Source organism: Brassica napus, chromosome C6 (assembly GCF_020379485.1).
Source record: "Brassica napus cultivar Da-Ae chromosome C6, Da-Ae, whole genome shotgun sequence".
Taxonomy (NCBI): Eukaryota; Viridiplantae; Streptophyta; class Magnoliopsida; order Brassicales; family Brassicaceae; genus Brassica; species Brassica napus.
This window is the reverse complement of record NC_063449.1, coordinates 30059646-30085844: the sequence shown is the minus strand read 5'-3', so window position 1 is coordinate 30085844 and position 26199 is coordinate 30059646. Positions and strand designations below refer to the sequence as shown.

The window sequence follows — 26199 nt, the reverse complement described above, 5'->3', positions numbered from 1 at the left end:
ACTAGGCCCCGCGTACACCCCGCGTACTCCCCGATTTTCTTGCAACTCGCTAGGCCTGGACCGAGCGCCCGACTCACGCCTAGCGTAGTTCCCAACAGGGCATAAAACTATACAACAATACGTGGACATGGACTCATGTTACTAAAATTATACCATAAAACGTGGACACAGACTATGTTATCTCCAATACAAACACTTGGCTGCTTCAGCTCAATTGATAAATTATATGCAGTTACACTTCATCAAGATGAGAAAGAGATGATGTTGTGAGTATGAGCGGAGAGAAAAATCGAAAAAGCGTTTAACTTTTGTCGGAGAGTAATAGATCTTGCATGTCAGAGATTTCTGATCTAAGGAATTTGTGCTTTGTCATCATGTGGATGGATGTAATTTTGATTAGAGTTGAATGTAGATCCCAAGATGATGAATGAAATCGAATGAATATCGTCCATGTCCATAACTAGTTTATAATTATGTTAAGATGTTCATGTCCACAACTAATTTATAATTCTGTTATCCACGCTTTCGTGTCCACGTCCACATTTTGTTTACACATTAATATATATATAATATATATATGTACATGGATCTTAAAAGATATAGAATTTTATATATAGTTTATTATGACAATTATTTTTTTTTAATATATTTTAAAATTTGAGATAAAAGTAAATAAATACATAAAGTAGAATAAGAAAAATAATAAAATGAAATAAGAAGATGAGAGAGATTCTCTTTAGTTTAGGGTTATAAAAAAAAATTTGACAAAAGAAAGTGTGTCTTAAGTGATAAATGTCATGTAGTGTAATTTGAATGTGAAAAAGTATTTATGTAAAAAAAATCTAAAAATAAACGTACAAAGCCAACATTACTGACCTTGTGATTTCATCAATCCAAATATTCCCTCGTTGTGCTGATCACCTCACGTGGAAACTTCTCATACACACGCATGTGCATCACGTAAGCATGCAATGCTGTGTGTAATACAATACTATCGCTACCTCGTTTAATGATTCAACATCCCCCCCCCCCCCCCCCCCCCCCCCCCCCCCCAAATATCTAACATCTTACTTAAGCCCAATAACCACTTAGATTTGCTCTGGCCTATTAAGTTACTTACGAGTATGTATGTGGGCCATTAAGTTACATACGATCAGAGACGAAGCACCTTCTACGCACAATCATATTCATAGCTTAGCACGTGAAGCCACGTCTTTTCTTTTTCACTTTACCTAAACAGCCTTTACCTATTTACTATACTGTCCCGCTACTTTTTTGATTATTTCTTTTATTAATCAGGTGTTATTTATTTGCAATAAATATACATATATATATATGTATAGAAGTGGGGATATATATGTATATGTGCATGTAGATCTGAAGGACAAAAAATGTTCCAGAGAAATTTCTACATCTCTAAAAACAAAAAAAGTTCAGAAAAATCACAACTACATATATATATATACAGTTGTGAATAATCTAAGGGGAGAGTTATTGGTAGTTAAATTTTGAAAGAATTATAAAATTTAGAGATTCTATTGTTATTGGTTTATATATTCTTACAATCTTGTTAGAATCCTTTGTTATTGGTTTATGAACTTTTAAATTCTATATAAAATCCACTACAAGAAAACATAATCTTAACGAGGGCGGTTTTCCTCGTGACTTCGTCGTAAAAGAGGCTTTACGACGAATTAGCGAGGAAACACGTTTGCTCGTTACTCATCCGTCGTAACAGATATTTCCTCGCCAATTCGTCGTAACTTAGCGAGGACAATATTTCGTCGTAAAGACGAAGCACATCATTTCGTCGTAAAGACCACGTAAATACTTCACGTAAGGAGGTCGCTATATTTCCTCGTAAATACCTCGAAACGAGTTCCTCGTAAACTACACGTAAATACATTGAAAGTGTTTCCTCGCAAAATACACGTAACTACCACGAAAGTATTTCCTCGTAAAATACTCGTTTATCTTTTCTCGTTATTTTCTCGTAAATGTTTTCTCGTAAAATACTCGTTTATTATTTCTCGTCATTTCCTCGTAAGGTTTCCACGTAAATAGGTCGTACATTAGCTACGAATTCACTTCGTTTTTATTATTTTACAGAATTTAAAAATATAACTAAAAAATAATTAAAATTATTTAATTTATTAATAAAATTATAATTTAAAATAAAAATAAATCAATACGAAAATATTTTATATATAAATAAGTTTTGAATTTATAATACAACAACCGAAAAAAAAACTAAGGATCGTTCATCGCCTGGTAGAATTCATCACTCCTCCTCGTAACATCCGCCTCGTTATGTACGTCGGATGACTCGCCTCGAATGGGATGTTGTTGTCGCATGTTCCTCAACATGGACTCCCATTCCGGATTTGTGGCCGCTATAACGTCCAAGAAGCCCTCGACTCCACTCATACAAGATTTTGTCGCGGCCAACTCGTTACGCAGCTCAGTGACTTCATCATCCCGTCGCTGACCATAAGACGATGTCGCTCTCGGAACATCGTTGACGGAACCAATCCCCAACGTCCGTCTCTTTTTTTTAGGGACAACCTTAAAAACAAAAAATAAATATTATTAGTAAAAATTTAAAGTTATATTAAATGAATAATAAAAAATTAAATTTTTTTGAAAATTTACCTCCTCGTAAATCTTATCCACTTCAAGTGTGGATAAGGTGACGGATAATCTGTCGGTAGACTGCTGGGTCAGCTGGGTCTGGCGGTCTTCAACCCGAGCAACCACGTCGTTGTAGATTTGCTCGGACTTGCCATCTACAAATACGCCTGCCTTGTTCTTGTGGGTCCTCTCGTAAAGTTCCATAAGAGACGGGAGATGTACCGTCTCTTTGGCCTAAAAAACATTTAAGAAAGTTAGAATAAAAATATATATATGAAAAAAATTATTTAATAAAATATTTAACTACCATTTCCAAACGGACATCGGCGTGGGGTTTTTAGCCCGTAGTGTGAAGCATCGGCCCGTTTCCGTGCTCATCGACCGTGTTACGGGAGTTAGAGCAAGACTGGGCGATTCTAATGGAATCAGGAAGACGCCAATAACGGATGAGGCCATCCCACACATCCGTGGTGAGCTCAACGGGTTTGCCACGCTCATACCCCTTCACGATCCAGTCACCCTTCCAGTTGGAGACCGTGTCCAACAAGCGAACTTTCGCCTTCGCATTAAACTTCTTCCTCACCCTCTTAGTGATCCCCAAGGCCCAATTATATTTTTGCTGTTGGAAAAAATAAATTAACAATTAGTTTTTTAGAAAGTATATATATAAATCATGAAAAAATTAAAGTAAATATAATTAATTAATAGAAACTTACAGCGTAAATTTTGAACCACGTCTTTCTGACGTAGTGAGGCGTCTTACTCTAGTTCGGATGTGCCATGGAGAAGTAACCTTTGATCGTGTCGGTTACGTCCGATGCAAGACAGTTGTCAACCCCCCCACCTGAAAAATACAAATTTAAAATATAAATTATTTTTAATGTTATAAAAAATTTTAAACGAATTAAAAAAAAATTAATGCAACATACCACAAAGTTCGGTCCGGTCGGTCGGGGTCGATGACTGGTAAACCTTCTCTGCCTTGCAGACGGAGAATGTCCTCTACAGTGTACAGCGAGTAAGGAGCACTCGGAGGCACCATCAAATCGGGATGAATATCGGCGGCCATCGGAGGTGCCATCGGAGGAGGCACAGGAGCAGGCATCGTCGGATGAGCCATCGGGGAAGGCACATGAGGAGCCGATGGTGCACTAGAAGAAGTAGACCCAGAGACTCTCTGAGTGTACTGAGTCTCAGGGACAGTCTCCTGACCCGAAGAACTGGGAGCTGAAGAAGAGGCCGGGTCTAAACGACTACCCGGCTCACCGAAGATCTCTTTGTAATGGGCAGTAAGTCTTCCTATTTGAACCTGGAAAAAAATTAAATTTTTAAAATTAACATCAACAGTATATTTCCCAACATTATCCACCTAATCAACACTAAATAACATAAAATCCGTAAACCTATCTAAATTCCCTATACTAACCACCTAATCTATCCTAAACTAACCAAATTAGAGAGGAATTAGAAAGGCCTACCATTGCTACGAAATGGAGAGGAAGTGGAGAGGAAGTAGAGAGGAAAGAAAGAGCGAGCGCTCGGGGGTATATATAAGACTACATATCGTCGCAAATTCCTCGTAAGCTTACGACGAAATAGCGAGCAGTTACAAAGGCCCGTGTTTTTCTGTACGAGGAAATTGCGAGGAATTACAAAGGCCCGTGTTTTTATATATGAGGTATTAACGACGATTTTGTTTACGTGGAATTAACGAGCCTTGCTTTCCTATAAATATACCCACAACTCTCATTCTCAAACCACACACAAACTCCCATATCACACCCTATCTCAAATCACATTCCTCAGCAAAATCATATTCAAATAATAAATATTTGAAAAAATAGGAAAAAGATAAGATATTAGAATTCATGTGGGCGAGACTTACGTATTATAATTGCTGGAAGTCTTGCCACATGTTAATATGGTATTTTTCTCCTTTTCCTTTTTTTTTTCTAGTTTTTATACTACGAGTCCTTTACGACGATTTCTCATACGTGGTATTTACGACGATTTCATACTACGTGGTCTTTACGACGATTTGCGCTTACGTGGAATTAACGAGCTCCGCGTTCTTTAATATTATATTTCGTCGTGATTTCCTCGTTGGCTTACGAGTCCGTTACGATGATTTTTACTTACGTGGAATTAACGACTGTTATGTTTAAATCCCTAGAATCCTAAACCCCAAACCTCATATTCCTTATTTTCTACTTCATATATTCCAAACCCCATCTTTATTTCCATTCCAAACCACAATTCCCACATTTGCTTATTCATAAAATAAACTCCCACATTACCTTATTCATAAAACAAACCCCACATTACCTTATTCATAAAACAAACTCCCACATTACCTTATTCATAAAACAAACCCCACATTACCTTATTCATAAAACAAACTCCCAAATCTTATTCATAAAACAAATACATCAATCGGATACATCGACATTCTCGTCATCACTAGAAACATCATCATTTTCACTAAACTCGTCTTCAACAGCTTCGTCTGTGGCATCATCGGTAAGATCTTCGTACTCGTGATTATGCGGATCAATAAGAAGGATGTCATCAATTTCTTGTTCAGGTTCCTCGACTTCATTTATTTGTTCTTCTTGCAATGGTGGTTCTTCTCCACTGATGATTCGTCCTCGAGGTGTAACTTTGATCACTGCTAACCAATTTATCCCAGAATCTCTCATCCGAGGGTATGGAAGGAAGCTAACTTGGTCTGCTTGTGAAGATAAAATGAAAGACTCGAATTTGTTGTACATTCGTCCACCGTTGACATCAACTAAACCGAATTTGTTAGACCGAACACCTCTGTTGACGACGGGGTCAAACCATTCACATTTGAAGAGGACGCATTTCAGCTTCGGTATCCCTGGAAATTTGACTTCAATAATCTCCATCAAGATCCCGTAGAAATATGTTTCCCCTTTCGCACATATTTCATAGTTACTGGTCGCCCGCTGTCTACCATACTCATATGTATGAAAAGTATAGCCTCGTGTGAAATACATCTGTGATGTGGTGACCTTTACAAGTGGAGATTGAATTACTTCGTGTAACCACTTAGGATAATTTGCATCGTCGTCGTCATAATCAACCTGCAAAAATAAAGAGAATGTTAATGAAATACAGATCATGTATGAAAGAAGAGTTTGAGTTAATACCTGATTCCGCAACCACTTAATGAAGTGTTGATCTTTCCTTTTGTCTACGTCACTTGTGGATATACCAGGAAATGTTTCTTCAACTTGAGAAACAAATATGCTGTAAAATCACATTTTATAGGAATGAATCTCTCGCAATTATATAATTAATTATACTTATATGTGTTTCGAAGTGTCAATATATGTTACCTTTCAAAATAACGCATCAATGGATCCTCGCAATTGAGTAGAATATAGGTGTGTGCACTATGAGCGTCTTGTTCACTCGACCACCAAACCTCTTTAGACTTCCCACCGAGTCGCCCAATCTGGCTAAAGATGTCTGGAACACCAGCAACTGCATATGTTGGCGCAACACCACCATCATCATATCTTCTTGGAGCTCTTCTCCGGGTACGTACTTTTGACGCAAAGTACTACGATGTGAAGTGAGAAACTTCTTCCGTCAAAATTACAACAATTATAGAACCTTCAACTTTGGCGAGGTTCTTTGCTTTTCCCTTCAAATATTTCATGGCTCGCTCATACGGATACATCCATCCGTAATGTACAGGTCCACGAAGCAATGCCTCATATGGGAGGTGGACAGCTAGATGCTCCATGACGTCAAAAAATCCGGGAGGAAATATCTTCTCCAAGTTGCACAATAAGATGGGAATGTTCTCCTGAAGCTGTTCCACAACTTCTTCTTTAAGAGTGCGGGTGCTCAGATCCCTGAAAAATGCTCCAATGCCTTTTATATTCAAAAAAAAATTAAACACATTGTTAGTCATATATTATTCTGCAAATTAGACCGTTATAAAATTATTGTGATATAATACACTACGTACCTGCAAGTGCTTCATGTATGTTTGTTGGAAGTAGCTCCGCAAATGCAAAGGGCAGTAGTCGTTGCATAAAGACATGACAATCATGACTCTTCATCCCAGAGAACTTTTGACCATTTTCAATACATCTAGAGAGATTCGAAACATACTCATCGGAGAACTTCACTTCTGATGCCACCCAGTTGAACAACACCGACTTTTTTTCTGAAGATAATTTGAATATCGGAACTGAAACTTGTCCATTGCTTTTAATATGTAACTCGCTTCTTGAGCAAATATCCGGCAAGTCCAACCTCGATTTTATGTTGTCTTTTGTCTTCCCTGGGACATTCAATATTGTATTCATGATGTTCTCAAAGAAATTCTTCTCTATATGCATCACATCGGGGTTGTGGCGCAGAAGAGGATCCTTCCAATATGGCGACTCCCAAAATATACTCTTCTTGTGCCAGTTGTGATGAACACCGTAAGAATCAGGCATATTACGAGGGACATGCCAATTACCACCCCAACGAACTGTTTCGTTAGCTCCGTAGTAGTCGATTTACGCTTCAATTTGTTCTCCATTTAGATATGGAGGAGGAGTGTCTCTCACAACCCTTTTGTGCCTAAACAAATTCTTTTTTTCTTCGGTAAGGATGGCCAATGGGAAGAAATCGACGGTGACAATCAAACCAACTTGTCTTCCTACCATTCTTCAGTTGAAACGCATCTGTCGTTCCATTACAATATGGACAAGCTAATCTTCCATGTGTAGTCCATCCAGACAACATCCCATAGGCAGAAAAATCACTTATGGTCCACAAAAGCATCGCTCGCATCGTAAAATTCGTCTTCGTTGAACAGTCATACGTCCTCACCCCTGTTGACCACAAATCCTTCAACTCTTTTATCAGTGGTTGTAGGAAAACATCCAGGGACCTTTTTGGATGGTTCGGACCAGGTATTAATATGGTCAAGAATAGCAACTCCTGTTGCATGCACATCTCCGGTGGCAGGTTGTATGGTGTAAGAAAGACTGGCCACAATGAATATTGTCTCCCTGACATTCCGAACGGACTAAATCCATCTGTGCATAGTCCGAGATACACATTTCGGCTATTGCTAGCGAAATCCGGATGTACTTTTTTGAACTGTTTCCAGGCTCTTGCATCTGATGGATGAGTCATCTCACCATCCGTCTGAGTATGATCGGCATGTCATCTCATCTTTTCAGCAGTCTGCTCTGATTGATACAATCTTTTCAATCTGTCTGTAATTGGTAGGTACCACATCCTTTGGTACGGTACCCTATTACGTCCCCGTCTTTGCGGCTTGAATCGTGGCTTCTTGCAGAATCAACATTCTTCTAGCTTCTCATCATCTCCCCAATAGATCATGCAGTTGTCGATGCAAACATCTATCATCTCCGAAGGCAACCCAAGACTATAAACCAGTTTCTGAATCTCATAATAAGAATCAGCAGACACATTGTCTTCCGGCAAATACTCTTTAAACAAGTCCGCCCATTCGTTCATGCAACTTTCAGGTAGATTGTGATCAGTTTTAATATTCATCATTCTAGCAGCCAACGACAATTTAGAGAGACCTTCTCTACAACCACTGTAAAGTGGTTGATTCGCCGCGTTTAACATTTCGTAAAACTTTTTTGCATCTATATTAGGTTCTTCATCTTCATCATGAGCTACCAATGCATCAGCTACCATATCATGAACCCTATCATAATCTACCATCTCCTCCTGATGGTAACTATGTTCATTATGCAAATGATGATCAACCGGTTCTTTTTCCTGAAAATTGCTATTACTACTACTAGCTTCGTTCTGATCATAATTAAAACCTTCTCCATGTTGAAACCAGATATAGTAATTTGGCGTGAAACCTCTATTTATTAAATGCTTCCAAACATTTTCACGGTTTGCCAGTTTCGAATTGTTGCATTTCTAACATGGACAGAACATCTTACCACTTTCTTGGGCGAGCGGTGTTTAATCTGCTTGATGCATAAATGTCTCCAGCCCCGCAAGGTATTTTTTCGTCACTCTCTCGTTAGCATCTCTATGCATATACATCCACTTCCGCAACTCGTAAATATTCCCGGAGCCAGTCATTTTTTTTTTCTTTCACGCTTTTTGTTGTTGGTGTGTTTAAAATGATGTTCAAACATCCATATTTATAGGAAATTTCGAATCTGGTAGTTGTAATTTTCCTATGAATTTACGACGAAAATTAATTAGGTGGAAAAAAAAACGTGTAACACCTACAAAGTTGGTGGATTAAAAATTGCCTCGCTAAATACACGTAAATTATTTCCTCGTAAATAACACGCAAAGTTTACGTCGTATTTACGAAGAAATAGTATTTCCTCGTAAAAGACACGTCAATTTACATCGATTTTACGACGAAATGATTTTGTCGTTACTTTACGAGGAAATAACGATGACACTATTTTTCCACGTAAGTTTCTCGTAAAATCGACGTAAATTTACGAGGATTGTTTTTCCTCGTAAAGTTTCCTCGTTAGGCTTCTGTTTTCTTGTAGTGATCCTTTGTTATTCAAAAAGTTTAGTTTTTATTGATTTTTTAATTCTAGTAAACTCTCTTGTTATTAAGACATAAATTCTCTCTAGTTTTACTCATAACACTCAACTTTATAAATATCATCTATACTCTCATAAGATTCTTAGAATCTATGTAACAAAAAACACAAATATACAAACACAAAAAGTTGTGTATTACATTTTTGTTGTCATGTGAAAGATAATTGTAAAAAGAAATTTAAAGATAAAAAAATTATTAAAGATAACATAATCAAGAATCATGAAAAAAAATCATAGGTTGACCTTATAAAACTTTAAACAAAAATCAAACAAGACACATTCAAATATTAAAAAATAAAAAAAAATTATTTTAACATCAAATAACTATATTTCTTGAAATAAAAAAATTTAAGTATTTTTATTGAAAGATAAATCTGGAAAGAAAAACATATATGGAAATTCATGCTATTCAATCATAATTAATGACAATTTATGCAATACATATGGCAAGAATTCATCAAATCTACTTAACTCTTAAAAATCTTTGAACTTTAAAAATTTTCAGATTCCAAGCAAATTTAATTTCCAATAGGCCCCCCTAAGTTTTAAAACATTACTTATGGCAATCAACTATTCTAATCTTAACATCCTTAGCTAGAAGTACATGAGCAAGGTTAAATTCAAATATGTGAAAACTTGAAATCATGAACTGATTCGACATAAATACACGATCATGGCATTTTTCTCATTTCATTTATGGAGATCAGAACATCTTTTTGAAATTCAAATAAAGCTGGTCATATTATTATGTTAAACATAAAATGCTATTTTCGCAAACAATAAATCAAGGATATCAAGGGAAACTAAGATATACGGTTATGGGGAAGCTAGTAAATCCCCTATATATTATTTGTGAAACATTACAATCTTTTTGTAGCCACGTGTCATCATTAGGATGATTCTTAGAATTATTAGAGAAATATGTTAGTCCATCTAATTATATTATAAACTTTTTATTAAACTAACAATTAATTCATCATTAATGTCATTTATTATTTCCTTAAATAAAGATTCGGAATTGCCTAATGTGGCTAAAGTATATATTACAATTAATGATTTTGAATAATAAAGATCTGATAAAAAAATAATATATCTTCTATCAAATTTGTTTAATTTTAAACTATCAAAATAATTTAAAAAAATCACAATAACCATATTATAAAAATTTAGATTTTTTCTGTATATGTTATATTTTGAATTTTAAAAAACGACTATAAATTACTAAAACTGTTAAAAGTTTCACATTCAAATTTTGCGATCCATGGTTTAAAATTTTTGTTATGACAAAATACAAATGATTATAAAATCATATATAAATAAAATTCCAATTAAATTTTATTAAGATTTTTAATATATGTATATATATCATTCTAAATTAAACTATAAACCATATTGAATAAATAAATATTTTAATTTCAAAATTTACTTTGAATAATTTTTTTTTTGATAAAAGTTTTTAACTAACATTGATAATTTTTTAAAAAATTATAAATTACTAAAATTATTAATCCCACAATGAAAATTTTGTTATCAGTAATTTAAAGGTTTTGCTATTAAAGATACACATTATAAAAAAAACATATGAGTAGAAAACATAATTTAATAGACATTAATATTAAAAATATACTATGTATGTTAATATCATTTAAATTTAATTACATATCCTATCAAATTTTTTAAAAAATTGTTTGGATTAATAAAATTGATTTATATGTTCGCACCAATTTAATTCTATATGTAATAGTTATTGAATTTTAATTATTCAATATATATTTATTATTTCATAATATGTAAAAACATATAATATATAAAATAATTTATATATATAATGTTTATTCCGCGCAAGGCGCGGATCTTAATCTAGTGGCATTGTAAATAGCATAACATCCATAGATTATTTTTCTTTATTCTATTAGACCAGCGTCAGCCTGCGGAATCTTAAGCAACAACCATGGCATTTCCTACATGATCAAATTAATTACGTTAGTAGTTGATTACTTTTTATTCATGCAAACGACATGTCAGATGATTAAATAAAATTTAAATTTGTGCGCTAAAGATCGAGTACGTCGTAATTCACTTTTCTTTATAGGAAAACAGCATACGAATATTTTATAACAATTAATAAACAAAACGTTTTTGAGAATCGCAATATAAATTTAATTTTTAAAACGTCAATAAATAGTAAATACAAAGAATAAAAAGCAGGATTCATTCATACATACATACATACATACGCTGCATAATCTGCTCCCTCACCTCGTTCCTCGCGCTCTCTCTCTCTCTCTCTCTCTCTCTTTCCTTGAGAAACAAGCGACAGTCACAATCGATCTACTCTCTGATCTCTCCTATAGTACAATGGTTGTTGTCGAGAGCTTTGGACACAGCGAGCCAGAAACGCCGCGTTTCAGCGACGACCTTGCCTCAGGCTCAGCTTGCTCCACTCCCTTCGTCAGCGCTCCGTCTACTCCCGGACGTAATCCACCGCCGGGTTATTTCTTCAGCGCGCCGTCGAGTCCGATGCATTTCTTCTTATCCTCCGCTGCTCCGTCGGAGAATCCGAAGCTCGATTCGTCGTCTCCTTCCGGCGACTTTGAGTTTGATTTCTCGTCTCGGTTATCTTCCAGCAGCGGTCCTCTAGGCGGCGTGCCGATGACCTCCGCGGAGGATCTTTTCTCCAACGGTCAGATCAAGCCGATGAAGTTATCTTCCCACCTCCAGAAGCCTCAGGTCCTAGCGCCGCTTCTAGATCTGGAAACCGAAGAGGAAGACGACGGGAAACGAGACGGTAGGCGCGGGAGGGATCTGAAGCTGAGAAGCAGATCTGTTCACCGCAAAGCCAGATCTCTCTCTCCGCTCCGAAACGCAGCGTTTCAGTGGAACGAAGAGGAAGAGGAAGAGGAAAAAGGACTCGCCGGGGAGTGTATACGGAAGCTACAAGAAGATTACGAAGAGGACGAAGCTAAGATTAATGAAAACGTGACGTCAGCTGAAACGACGCCGTCTTGTTCTGCTTCTTCTTCTCGATCGTCGTCGTACGGTAGAAACTCGAAGAAATGGATCTTCCTCAAGGATCTGCTTCACCGTAGCAAAAGCGAAGGAAGAGGAAACGGCAAGGAGAAGTTCTGGTCCAACATTTCGTTCTCTCCTTCCAATCTCAAAGACAAGAAACTCAAGTCAGAGGACTCAGCCAAGAAGCAGAAACAGAATCAACCACCACCGGCGGTGAAAAAGGCTCCGGTCACCGGGAAGCCAACGAACGGAATAACGAAACGGCGAGGGTTCCAGCCGTCGGCTCACGAGCTGCATTACACAGCGAACAGAGCTCAGGCAGAGGAGATGAAGAAGAGGACATATTTGCCGTACAGACATGGACTCTTCGGCTGTTTAGCGTTTAGTTCCAAAGGTTACAGTGCCTTGAACGGTTTAGCCCGAAGTTTAAACCCGGTTTCATCCGGTTAAAGTTCGTGTTGTGTCATAGATCAATTATTATTGTTAAGCAAATGTTTATGTACAGACGGATTCAGTAATCCTTAAGTTATAAATAGTATATGTAAGATGATCACTCTAACTCTCTGTTGTTAGATATGATTCTCTGTAGTTCTTGGGAATGATTTCAGAATCTAAAATTTTACAGTGGTGTTGTAATAGTTTTGTGTCTTTTTTTTATTCTTATGGCCAAGAAGTTAAGGTTAAGAACCAACAATGGTGGTGGGGTTTCTGGTTTGTTATATGGGAGAGAGAGAGAGAGAGAGAGCAATAATTTTTTGTAAGTACTCTGTAAGATCTGCGGAAGAGAAATAAAAAATCGGATCGGGGCCATGAGTGAGTTGTGTGTTTGGACTAATGTGTGTGTAGAGTTAAGAGAGCATCTTCATCATCTTCGTGATGACCCATTTGCGATTTGTCTTATTAACGTTTGGTGATTGAAACTGTATCTTTCAAGTCTTATCTATTTGGCCTTCAGCTAAATAACATATGCTTTTATGATTAATATATCTATTTGTTCTTTGGATTTTTGTTATGGCTATTATCTTTTAGACTTGATTAAATTGAATAATATACATACCCCTTGATGACAAGAAGCCTACCTACCGTGAGTGATGTATGAGGTTTTTTATTATCACACTCGCTTGATCAACACGACATATACATATCATGCTTTTAGTTGTTTTTCTTCTTTTTGGAATTCATGCTCTTATTGTTCCTACGTGATATTTACTTTTCATTACCATTGTAGCCAAACTAAAAACTCCAAATTGCGTCTTTACTCGATTTGATTAATCAAAGGCAAATCCAAGTTGAGTACAAAAGCAACAAAAAAGAAGAAGAAAGAGATGTAAGTTAATAATCCAAACTATGTAGGTGTCAAATCAATTTATATCAAGTTAGAGCATTTTTATCCCATATATTCTAACGGGTCTCTTACTTTATTTTTAATAGTATTTTATTTTTAATAGTATTTTAGGAGTTAATTTTGGCAAGAGACATGTTTAAAAACTTTAAGATTTTTTCCCCTCCATTGCAAGTCTCTTATTTAGGGTTTTTCTAAAAAATATTAAAAAATATTTTATTAAACTTTTTATATTACATAAATGATAACATTTTAAACATAGATTTTAAAATTAAAACATGAAAACAAAGATTACTAAAATAAACAAGAATTATTTGAAAGAAGCATCTGAGCTCAGTTGTTGTCTTCATCACGTCCAAATTTATGCCATATATGTTGAACCAAATCATCTTTCAGTTGTTGATGCATTTGTCTATCACGAAATCTTATCTGAACACCCATCTGGTTAGCGATATTTGTAGGGATATCCGTAGAATACGTGAGATCGACATATGAATTTCCGCTGTCTTCTCCTTGTTGGAATTCTGAAACATCATATTGAGCGTATCCATCTCGTTTGTTTTCTACTATCATATTATGGAGTATGATACATGCTCTCATAATCTTGCCAATTTTGACTTTATCCTAAAACATCGCTGGATTTTTAACAATGGCAAAGCGAGCTTGCAAGACTCCAAAAGCACGCTCGACATCTTTTCGGACTGCTTCTTGATGTTGAGCAAATAAAACTGCTTGTGGCCCTTGCGGTAGAGGAATGGATTGGATTAAAGTTGCCCATTTCGGATAAATACCGTCTGTGAGATAGTAAGCCATATGATACTCTCTTCCATTGACAGAGAAAATGACATTCGGAGCTTCACTTTTTATTATGTCATCAAAAACAGGTGAACGATCAAGAACATTGATATCATTTAATGTACCTGGAGGTCCAAAAAATGCATGCCATATCCAGAGATCGTATGAAGCAACCGCCTCTAAAACGATTGTTGGTTTACCCGAACCACGAGAATATTGTCCTTTCCAAGCGGTTGGACAATTCTTCTACTCCCAATGCATACAATCGATGCTTCCTATCATCCCAGAAAATCAACGATATTCTCCAACATCAAGTAGACGTTGAAGATCAGCCGGTGTTGGTCTTCTTAAGTACTCATCGCCGAACAAATATATTATTCCTTCCACAAAATTTTCCACACATAACCGAGTGGTTGTTTCACCGAACCGGAGGTATTCGTCGACCGCAACAGCTGCAGAACCATACGCCAAGACACGAATGGATGCGGTACACTTTTGAAGAGGAGAGAGACTAATCCTTCCGAGACCATCTTTCGTTTCTCGAAAATATAGAACTTCGTTGGAGAGTCGATCAACAATGTGCATGAACAATGGCTTGTTCATTCGAAAACGTCATTGGAATAAATTATCAGGATACGTTGGAGTATCACTGAAATAATCATTCCGTAAACGAATATGCCCTTCTTCACGATTTCTCTCGATATAAACTCGTGGTTTTCTTTTTTTAGGAGCCCCACGAATAGTTAAATTCTAAAACGCTTGATTAAAGAATTGATCATATTTTTCATCAATTTTTTTATCAAAGAAGTCATCAAATGTATCATCAGATGATTCATCGAAAGTTTTTTGAGAAGAAGAAGTCATAGGAGTGAATAAGAATTTTATTAAATTGTGATCAAAGAGAGAGAAAAAAAAAGAGAAGATGAGTTTGCTTGTTAGAAGTAGAGAGAATAGAGAGAACATGAGTTTGGTCTTGTTAGAAATAGAGAGAATATAGAGAGTAGATGCGTTTCGTCTTGTTAGCAATAGAGAGAAAATAGAGAGTAGATTAGTTTGCGTGATGTTAGAAGTAAAGAGACATTGATATATATAAAAGATGAGTCTCCGTGATGCACATGAAAATACAAAGTGCAAGAAACAAAATAAAAGTGATTCACTACACGACTGATTCACTACACGACTTGAGTACCAATGCCCCACTGAACAACCCGTGACACACTGATACAAAAAATGAAACTGAAACCCGTGACACACTGATACCAAAAGATGAAACCCGTGACACGCCGAGACAACACACGCCGACACAACACACGCCGAGACAACACACTGGACTGATAGAATGGCCCGTGATGTTTGAATCTTCAACCGCAATATGGTAGCGGGAACACTCGTTACTACCAATGCCACATATTGTATTAGTTTGAAACGGAACATGGTACGTGGCTTTGATGGTAATGAGTGGTCCCATTATCTTATAATCACAATGGCCCTTGATGCTCCTCTCCAATGTAGCCTCTTCTTTCCCGTTACCTGAAACAAATAAAAGAATTGTCCACATCAAGAGATAACTCAACAAAACACCAAAACATTAAGTTGCTTATAGAACAAGAAACAGAACATGACATAAAACAGAATAAGAGAGCAAATCTTTACAAATTTAAGTAGAACAAGAACATGAAAAAACTATATTCTAAAGCCGAGAACATGAAACATGAAACATAAGGAAGACATAAAATGAGACAACTAGAACATGAAACAAACTAAAACATGAAACAAACATACGGAAGACATAAAGCCGAGAGTTACATTAACTCATTTATGAGCTTTTTCTTGAGATCTTCTTCATAATTAGCTAGATTTTCCTTGGCAAGAGGCTTCTCAAGTACCCTCATCTTGGAGAGATGTTGCTTCATTGCCAAGTCATCCTTCTTGATGCTCCACATGAGCTGATAATCAGACACATCTTGCCCCGCAACATACGGCTTCTTTCCACGAGCTTTTGCAACCTTAACACCAGGGGGACGAGATGTTCCTTCTACACCAGCATCGCATTCATTGACTTGAGAGCATGCTCCTGAATGTGAACCATCCGCGAACTTCCTCCTTTTGAAGCTGCTTTCAGTTTTAGATGTAGCGAGCTCACATCACTTCTGGTCGTTGCGAAGCTCGTTCCAAGCATGTTCAAGGCTGAACTTCTTTTGTTGGTTGTTGAAGTAGATTTCGTGGGCTAGTTTTAGAACGTCATTGTCATTCATGCCACTGGTTTTCTCTCTTGTGGCTGCCTCATACTCCCCAGAAAACTTGCAAACTGCTTCATTTAGCTTGTGCCAACGTTGCTTGCATTGATTCCCGTCGTGTTTTTCACAGCCAGCAAGTTTTGGACTCGCCGAGAAGTATGCTGCAACTCTATTCCAGAACGTTGCTGACTTTTGCTCATTCCCTACAACGGAGTCTTTGCTCGTGTTGAGCCAGCTGCTAATAAGCACTATATCCTCTGTGACTGTCCACGTCCTTCTTTCCTTACGCTCTGCTGGAAGCTCCACAGCTTGACTTCCAAAGGACGGCACTTGCGATGAAGAGAGTGGAACACGTCCTTAACTGCCAAAGACAACATTTTGTTGACTATGGAGTAGTTCAACAAAATTTGCCGAGTCCTGAAATGGATTGAAATCCATTTTCGAAGTCAATGAGAGAGGAGAAAGAGGACGCATAGGAGAAAGAAGAGACAGAGGAGAAAGAGGAGACAAATGCGAAAGAGGAGAAACATGGGAAAGAGGAGAAGGAACGAGTATGCGCATTCATCTGTTGGAGAAGGAACTAGAAGACACAGCTTATAAAATGATCAAGAAAATGAAGGAGAGAGGTTTTGCATTCAACACAGACAACCAACACATCTATGTAACTTAATCATCTTTAAAACAAAGCTGGAAAGAACACTTCAATTGTTATGACTTGTCATATATCTAACAACAAACAACTAACAACAAACAATGCTTTATTTTCAATTTCAAATAACTCAAACCACACCATCAATTCTATTTATTACGGTGAGACAACCATAACCAAACACTAAAGCAACCATTAATTACCTTAACAACCATTTAGACCGAAGCTACACCATCTCATTACAGACCAGAAGCTACACCAGCACATTTTCGACCAGATGAAAGAGAGAAAGACTAACCTGTGATGCTGCGTATTCTTCTGTAAAATGACCCTTGCTTAAGCACACTTGATCCAGCCATCTAAACACAGAAAGACCGAACATATCAAGATGTATTTTATCTAAGACAGAAGAGAATTAAGAAACAAAGACTGCGACTTTAATTTTTTTCCTTTCAGTACACATTACATAAGCTATTTTATCTAAGACAGAAGAGGATTAAGAAACAAACACTAACCTCAGCTTCCACAGAACATATCAAACGTGATTTGATCCCTTCATCTCAGCACGCAAAAGACAGAAACAAAAAAAAATTAATCACCACGGAGAAACCAAATCAAAAGCAACAAACAAAACGAGATTGAAAGAAAATATTTGAACCTACGACAGGTATGACTGAAGAACATGGAACAAAAGCTTTACCTGAGCGATTCGCAGAGAGCCATCGACAGAGAGCTCCATCAGCCGTCGAGGACAGCCACCGCCAGACAGAGAGCTCCGTCAGCCGTCGAGGAGAGCCACCGAGAGACAGAGAGCTCCGTCAGCCGTCGAGGAGAGCCACCGCGAGACAGAATTGAACCTACAAACAAATAAAACTCGCAATCAGAACAAGAAGAAGTCTAATCTAAACATGCATGATTGAAAAACACAACAATACATTTACCTTCCGATTCCAGTAGATCCACGGCGAGAGAGGGAGATTCGCCTTCTCGGACGAGCCATAGAGACAGAGGATTCCGTTAGGAGGTGTGGAGAGAGGGAGTATCACCGGTATGTCGGCGAGAGTAGGAGAATCGCCTTCTCCGAGCTCCGATACGAAATGGAGACAATTCGGTTTCGAGAGAGAGAAATGACGAAACAAAGACACGCTCCCCCTCTCTCCTCTCATTTTGCCTACACGTGTTACCAAAACACGTCTCTTGTTAACCCCAAATAAGAGAAGTCTTTACCTCTTAATTGTCTTTTTGATTTTCTTTTAATCATAAGAGACCACCTAAATACACCTGATAATCATGCTCTTAGATCTTGCTTCACCCAAAATAAATTTGAAAATTAAATCCAAATGGAATACACACTGTTCTATGGTTGATCAGAATTAGGTTGATATGCAAAGCTAAACTCCATCCATGTATGTGTGGCTATGATTTTTAATAGCTTTCGGTTTTGGTACACAACGCATAACCCAAGTTTGTTGAAAGACAATTAATTAATAACGAGTTACGAATATATAACAGTGTCTTTCTCTGCTGCACGGCTGCGGCAACAGTGGTCGTTGAAAAACACCGAATATTAAATGCGATTACGTGCACGTATAGCGACCTAAGAAGATCCACACCGCACATCAACAAACATATTTAGCTGTCTTATCTATCTGAAATATACGATTCAACCCACATGAGCTGGTCTTCATTTTGGACCCAGTACTGCATTTACACTCGCTTATACACAGCTATAGAACTGACTCTGACAGTTTGGTATCGATTAGAAAACGGTTAGAAAATTTTAACCGATTTCTGATAGTAAAACGTTTTTCGACCATATAGAACTGACCGTCAATTCTATAGAAATCGGTTGAAAAAAGTTTTTTTTTTTTTACGGATTTGACCGTTGAAAATGATTTTTAGTGGAATTTAATGATTCTAGTGAGTTAGAAAAAAAAAATAGAAATTTGAGCTTCAAAATGTTTATTATTTTGACCAGTAGATTATATTAATTGATTCAAATGATTTACATATATGATTGGCGTAAATCATAAAAGATGTTTCAATTTAGTCCAAACGATACATACCGGTTCACAAAAAAAAAAGGAAAGATAGTACAGTATGTTACGATAACCTATGATATCTATACTATTAAAGCAGGATCATATTGTCATAATTACCTTAGAGGCATGTTTCCTTCACTAACATTGCATATTTCATTAAGGGCAATTAAGTAAGTATTAATAACAAATCTATACTATTAAAGCAGGATCCTATTGTCATAATTACCTTAGAGGCATGTTTCCTTCACTAACATTGCATGTTTCATTAAGGGCAATTAAGTAATATTAATAACAAATCTATATTGGGTCATTATTTTTGGATCCAGCCCAAATCAAATCTCTCTTGGACCATTTGGGCCTATTAAAAAATCAGATTGAATTGTCACCTTTTTTTTTCCTTTGGACCATTGAGTCCAAGTTCAAATAATTTTTTTTCAACTATTCTTAATTATTATTTTTTTCTTTTCTTAATATAATTTAAGCATTCATAAAAATAATTGAATTTTTTTATTGAAAAGTATAAATCTTTATTAAAAGTATATAATTTTTTAATTAAAATATTAACCCCATAATAAAATTAATTTATCAGAGTTATACCAACTTAATTCATTAAAAAAATAAAGTTTAATTTTTTTAGCATAAATAGTCATTTAAAATGAAATACGATAAATAAAAATAAAATTTTTAAGTCTTTTATAAAATAAAACACAAATATATGAAAATGTTACATTTACTAAATATTTGTCAATTGACAAAAAAAACAAAAATAAATCCGCTCTTATTATGTTAAAGGATAGAAATTCGGAACCTCTTAAAAGTCTTGCACCCGCAATTACGCGGAGAGTTTCATAAAACTGAATTTTAGTCAAAAAGTACTTGTTTATTGAGAAGATATTACAGTGCTGATGTACAAAACCGCGTCTTTGTAAAAAACAATAACTAAATCGTTGAAGTTTGACTTATAAAATTATTTATTCACTATAAATTTGATTTTGTTTGCTTCATTCTCTGTATATATACACTACTGATCGAAGACCCATGATCGGGGAACAGAACAATGCTAATGAAGAAACTAACACAAGTTTTTGTTCTTCTAAGTTTGTTTCATATTCTTCTATGTCTTCTATTCTTTCAGATTCATGTCTCAGAGGCTAGACTTCGTCACCTAGGTCAGTATCTCTTGTTAGTTGGAATTTTTGTTTGTTACAAATAACTAAGAGCAAATCAATTAAAATCATGGGTTCTGTAACATCTATTATTGGACTTTAACCGGGATAAGAAGGTTTGATCAGTTAATATCTGTTTACAAAATAACACGTTATTTCATAATAACTAAGAGCATTTCTAACTCCATTTTATTTTTCAATGTAAAATATAGTTTGGAGTGAAACTATCCCACCCTATTCCATATTTCAGTTTAATAGAATAGAAAATATATTTTAGAGAAAATAAAGTGATTTATTAGAAATGGTTAATTGAAAAGATTTAAATCTTCCAAAATAGCTAAGATCCACATCCACTTTATAGTCTATTAAAATCATATTATTAATTTATTAATTACCAGTTTTATATGGTTTGCGATCTAGGGGCAAGGCAAATAAACTCACTACTGTCTCAAATTCGATTCTACTGTGTCCATATTTTCAATTGGTCACTTGGACTTCGGTTCAGTATTTTGTTCTCAATGTATAGGAAATTCTTTAGCAAGGGACATATTGTACATCATGACTCGTTAGCGCAAAACGCAGATACCATTTACAGAAAAATTCTCTGCCGACATTTAAATAGTCTCTCCGTTAATATTTTCCAACAAATTTACTCTTGTGTGTTTAAAAGGTGAAAATCGCTCACTGATATCAAAGCCACCGTCGGAATCTACCGGATGCGTAAAACCCTCCCCACCATGTCGAGCTCCTCTGAGTAGTCAAGCCAAGCCTTGCGTAATAGTTCCAAGGCCTCCTCCTCCTAAACATGTGTGCTCTCCGCGGTGACCGTCCCACAAGTAGCAACGTTGTACTCACACTCGATTCTACAAAGATTTTCACGGAAGCCCAACATCCAAAATATTTTGTTTGCACCAATGTACCAAAGTTACCGTTTGATTGTGACCGTTTCCTTAATTTTCAAACAAATCATGTATACATGGCAAAAAAGTATTTTTCGACCCTAATATTTATATTGTGCTTTTTTATATACGAACAAAAGATAAGTGTTTAAACAAATTTTTTATAGAAGATATTTTTAAAATTAAGAATTGTCAATTTCATGTCACATCATAGTATTTACAATTTTTTCTTTAAAAATAACGAAAAACGATAATGAGATTAATTGAGGAAAAAACCATATAGAGTGTAACTAGAAAATCTTTTTAGAGTAACTTATTATTCTAATTTTAAATTTACTTCAAATCCCACTACAAATTTATTAATCAAGTGGAATATGTTTTTTTTTTCATTTTTACTCTATTTACTATTTAAATGAAAAAAACATAGACACAAATTTACTCAACATTTTACAAGAGTAATGTTATTTATTTCTTTTCCACTTTTTTCCCACTATTTTTATTTTCACTCTTTTCCACCATTTTTTTTATTCTAACATACGCTAATCATACCAGTCAAACCAATAGTTTACTAGGGCACAAAACACAGGTAGCAAATAGTGACGTCGGATGGTCACTTCAATCAATCGGCAACAGCTATCTATTTTTTTTTGTAACTCTGATATCTGGACAGCCATATTCTCAACTATCCCCCGTAGGGGTTCCAGCGCCCCAACGGAACGGATGTTAAATCCGTTGTGGCCAAGGCTCGAACCCGGGTGGCGGGCAATACAGTTGTACCTCTTTTACCACCAAGCCACGAGCGCTTGGTTGCAACAGCTATCTATTGTTTGTAAACCGTGCACACTTGATCGCTCAGCTGCGCTGGTCTGATCTGCCTCACTGTTTATGTGTTCGAATGGTAAAAGCAGTACTGCAGATAAGCATATGATATCATGCAGATCAAACGGAACAAATGCAGATCAAGCAGATTATAGAAGAGAAATGCAGATCAAGCAGATCATTCAAAAGAAATGCATATCAAACATATCAAATAGTTTATTACAGTTTTGAATGGTAAACATATTTAAATAAAACATATTATGTATTTAAATAATAAAAAAGGAAATTTTATTTTACCACAAGTTGTATTGTTGTATTTAAATAAAATAAATAAAAATAGTATTTATAAATAAAAAATGTATTTTACAATTTTGTATTGTTACATATATATATATATAATTTTATCCAGCACATAAATATTATATATACATATTTTATTTATTTGAAGGGGCTTTAGCTGGAGTTTTGCTCTTGGTTCGAGTAACATTGGTCATCTAGCCGGGTTTTAAATAGATTTAATCATTCACATGTACCCAAATATAAAGTTTCGTGGAATTAGTTTTTGGATCTAAAAAGCCTTTAAAATCTTCACATTTATCAAAATATTTTTTTTATTGAAGTATAAAAAAATATAAATAAAAGTCAAAATACAGTAATTTGATGCCTAAACACTATAAAAATATTTAAATTGAAAACATAATTATGGATAGTAAACTGGGTTTAATACTTGTGGTATCTTAAAATGTTACACTAGTTTTAATAAATATACATTATTTATTATTATGTTACCTAAAATAAAAAAATAAAATGCAGGAGGTTCGCTTGAAACACATCAAATGTGTGGTGATAGTACCATAGACTGTAGATAATTAGGGGCTTTTTGTTTCACCATTTGCCATCTCCATCCAAATGATTCATTTGTATGATCTATTCAAATGATCTATTCAGATTTTTGTGATTGTTTGTTTGTCCATCCACATAGCTCATCTACATGAATCATCTAAATGGATCTTATGTTTGTTTCTTTATTTTCATTTCCATTCAAATGAGTTTAATAAAAAAATTACCAAAATATCCTTGTGTTGATTTAGTTATATGTTTAATATTAATTTTAACTATATTACATTTAATTATTTAGTTTAATATATTTACATTAGAATTATTTTAAAATTAACGAGTTTTCTTTTTGCGGTTTGGGCGGGAAAACAAGTTTTTTTCGGTTTTAGCGAGAAAACACATTTTTTATGTTTTCGCGGAAAACAAGATTTTTCGGTTCTGGCGGGAAAGCGATATTTTTCGGTTTTGGCGGGAAAATACAAATTTTTGGTTTTTGCGAGAAAACAAGTTTTTGCGGTTTTTGCGGGAAAACACGTTTTTTGCGGTTTTGGAGGGAACCACGTTTTTGCGATTTTGGCGGAAAAACACATTTTTGGCGGGAAAACGCATTTTTTGCGTTTTTGGAAGAAAACACATTTTTGCGATTTTGGCGGGAAAACATGTTTTTGCTGTTTTGGCGGGAAAACGCGTTTTTGCGGTTTTGGCGGGAACACATTTTTACGGTTTTCGCGGGAAAACAATTTTTCGGTTTTGGCGGGAAAATACAAATTTTTCGGTTTTGGCAAGAAAACACGTTTTTTGGTTTTGGCGGGAAAACACATTTTTGGCGGGAAAACACGTTTTTGCAATTTTGGCGGGAAAACACGGTTTGCGACTTTGGCGGGAAAACGTGTTTTTTTGTGTTTTGACGGAAAAATGTATTTTGGGGTGTTGGCGTGAAAACATTTTTTTTTGTGATTTTGGCATGAAAACATGTTTTCGGTTTTTGTGGAAAAACACGTTTTTGCAATTTTGACGGGAAAACATTTTTTTTGCAATTTTAGCGGAAAAATGCGTTTTGATTTTGGCGTGAAAAAGTAGTTTTTAGCACGGGAAAAAGTGTTTTTGTAGTTTTGTCAGTTTTCGTTTGTGACAAAAATGATATTATGTTTAGGTTTGTAATTTGTGAATTACATTAGGGGTATAATAGACATTATACCATTTTGAATGAACCATCTCCATTCAAATGATCCAAATTGGTGCAGCTGAATGAACTTTAAAATTAAGCCTAAATTTCCAAAAGTCATCCGGATGGTCCATCTGAATGAGTTGCACTTTTATTGCCTAAACAAACAAAACTCTCATCTTCATCTAGATGGCCCATCCAGATGGAGAAACAAACATGCCCTTATTAGACCATCTTTAACGCTGGTTCTAATGTGGGCTCTTAAGCCCAAATTTAATTAAAAATTAAAAATAAAAGAATTGGGCTAAGAGGTCGGTTCCTGGAAACCTTACAGAGGAGACGCCTCTTGCTCGTCTCTTCGTCTCTCTCTCTCTCTCTCCCCTTCCCACAGAGAATCTCAAATTTCTCAGACCAAATTCCATTCATTTTTGACGGTGGTGCTGCTTGTGATCTGCACTTGCACTTATCTGAAGATGCAGTTCCCTGCCATTCTCGAGCAAAAAAAAAATCAGTCGACCCAGAAGAAGAAGATGCCGAGGAGAAGGATTACGAGAACTCCGACGAAGAAGATGGGAACCATGGCGTTGAGAGATACGGATCTTCTTCTTCTTCAGTGTTCAATTTCTCTGCATCCCACTCCGCTAGAGACTCTGGCCTTCCTTCAGCTAATGACGTTTTCTCTCAGGTTATCATCACTCTCTTTCTCAGAATCCATCAAATTTCGAGGAGTTATTGACTAGATTCGCTGCAGGAACTGAATGATTTCTTATTTTGGATTAAAATTTGTTAGATGGATCCATAAAGTTCTGTGTAAATATTTGCAGATATCAGGGCCACCAGAGTTTCTAAACAACCGTACAGAAGCTGATGAAGAAGCCACTGCTAGAGATGCTGAGCATGCTAAGCGTATGACCGAGTAAAAAGAAGAAAGCTAAACCTAAAGGTACTCTATCCACAACTTGTTTGCATCTTTGTAGCATTTTGGTTGATCTCAAGAATGAAAGGTTCACCTTCTGATGATGTTAATTGTGTATCAACAAAAGAAAGTCCTGCAGCCAGTGCCATTCTTATCCTCATGTTTAGGTTCACATGATTATAGAGCTGTACGGGAAAGGTTAACTTTTGTAGAAGCTTGTTTTAGGGTACTTTAAAGCATACACATTGTGAATTAGAGAACCAGGAACTGAGTTGTTGTCTCTATTTAATTTGGTCTCTCAGTTCTGCTTATGAAGTCTACTTCATACTTACGGTTTCAGCTGGTTTATAGGTGTTGTCATGGAAGCAAAACCTCACCTTGTGGGGATCCATGAGAGAGTCAGAAACGATATTTATGCACAACCTTCTTAAGAGAATGGTGGAAAGCGAATATCTACTGCAACCAATCCAAATGCAGAAGAAGCTGCAGATCTCTTGAGGTATGGATATATATCCCTTTGTCTCTTCATCATTCTTTCGTGAACTCATATTGCAAAATCCGAGCTTGATTACCGGTTGCGTGTGGTTGATTATCACAGGTTCGAGCTATATTGTTGGATCCTTATTGCTCTGGCTCTGGAACCATTACAAATCGTCTGGACCATCTCCTTCCTTCTCATTCAGCAGGTTCAACTGATTCTTCTCTGTGTATATGTGTGTGTTCTATAACAAATTTGTTCGTCCTTCTCCTTCGTGATGAAAGTGTTCTAAAATAATTTGTTATTCATTCTCCTTTGTCCTTCCTTTGCTCTAAAACAATTTGTTCTTAATATTTTTTTTTAAGAACCTTTGAATAAAAAACTTGCATTGGACCACATAAATATTTTCATCTCTTAACTAATTTCTTAAATTCACTTTTCCAACTTAAAAATATTAAAAATGAATAAAAGCTTTTAAGTGTCTCTTAGGGATAATGATGCTCTTATTGCTTGTAAAATTAAACTGCTAGCAGTTCATGTATATTTTATTATTTTTTTAAATGAATTGCTTCTTTGTTATTAACATGCTTTGAATTGCAATAAAAAGACAG

General features: G+C 35.8%; 2 protein-coding genes and 1 long non-coding RNA gene across 3 annotated transcripts; all 3 read left to right on the top strand.

The window, feature by feature from the left end:
• The first annotated feature begins 11422 nt into the window (after window positions 1–11422).
• LOC106401867 lies at window positions 11423–12881 on the top strand. Its single transcript, XM_013842478.3, has one exon. It carries the CDS (start codon window positions 11590–11592, stop codon window positions 12691–12693), a length of 1104 nt encoding a protein of 367 aa, XP_013697932.1. The 5' UTR covers window positions 11423–11589; the 3' UTR covers window positions 12694–12881.
• Window positions 12882–20000: 7119 nt separating this feature from the next.
• On the top strand, window positions 20001–21478 carry LOC111211378. The gene is made up of 2 exons (XR_002662438.2): window positions 20001–20477; window positions 21145–21478. It is a non-coding gene; the product is annotated as an uncharacterized LOC111211378 (long non-coding RNA).
• Window positions 21479–24474: 2996 nt separating this feature from the next.
• On the top strand, window positions 24475–25984 carry LOC106398090 (the record flags this gene model as incomplete). Its single annotated transcript, XM_048759824.1, has 2 exons — window positions 24475–24879; window positions 25019–25984. Coding segments are annotated over 2 exons (501 nt in total), but the record flags the coding sequence as incomplete, so codon positions are not given.
• Window positions 25985–26199: the final 215 nt, after the last annotated feature.

Bases quoted from the DNA above. Each gene is read 5' to 3' on its own strand.
- LOC106401867 (XM_013842478.3), top strand. From the start codon at position 11,590: ATGGTTGTTGTCGAGAGCTTTGGACACAGCGAGCCAGAAACGCCGCGT.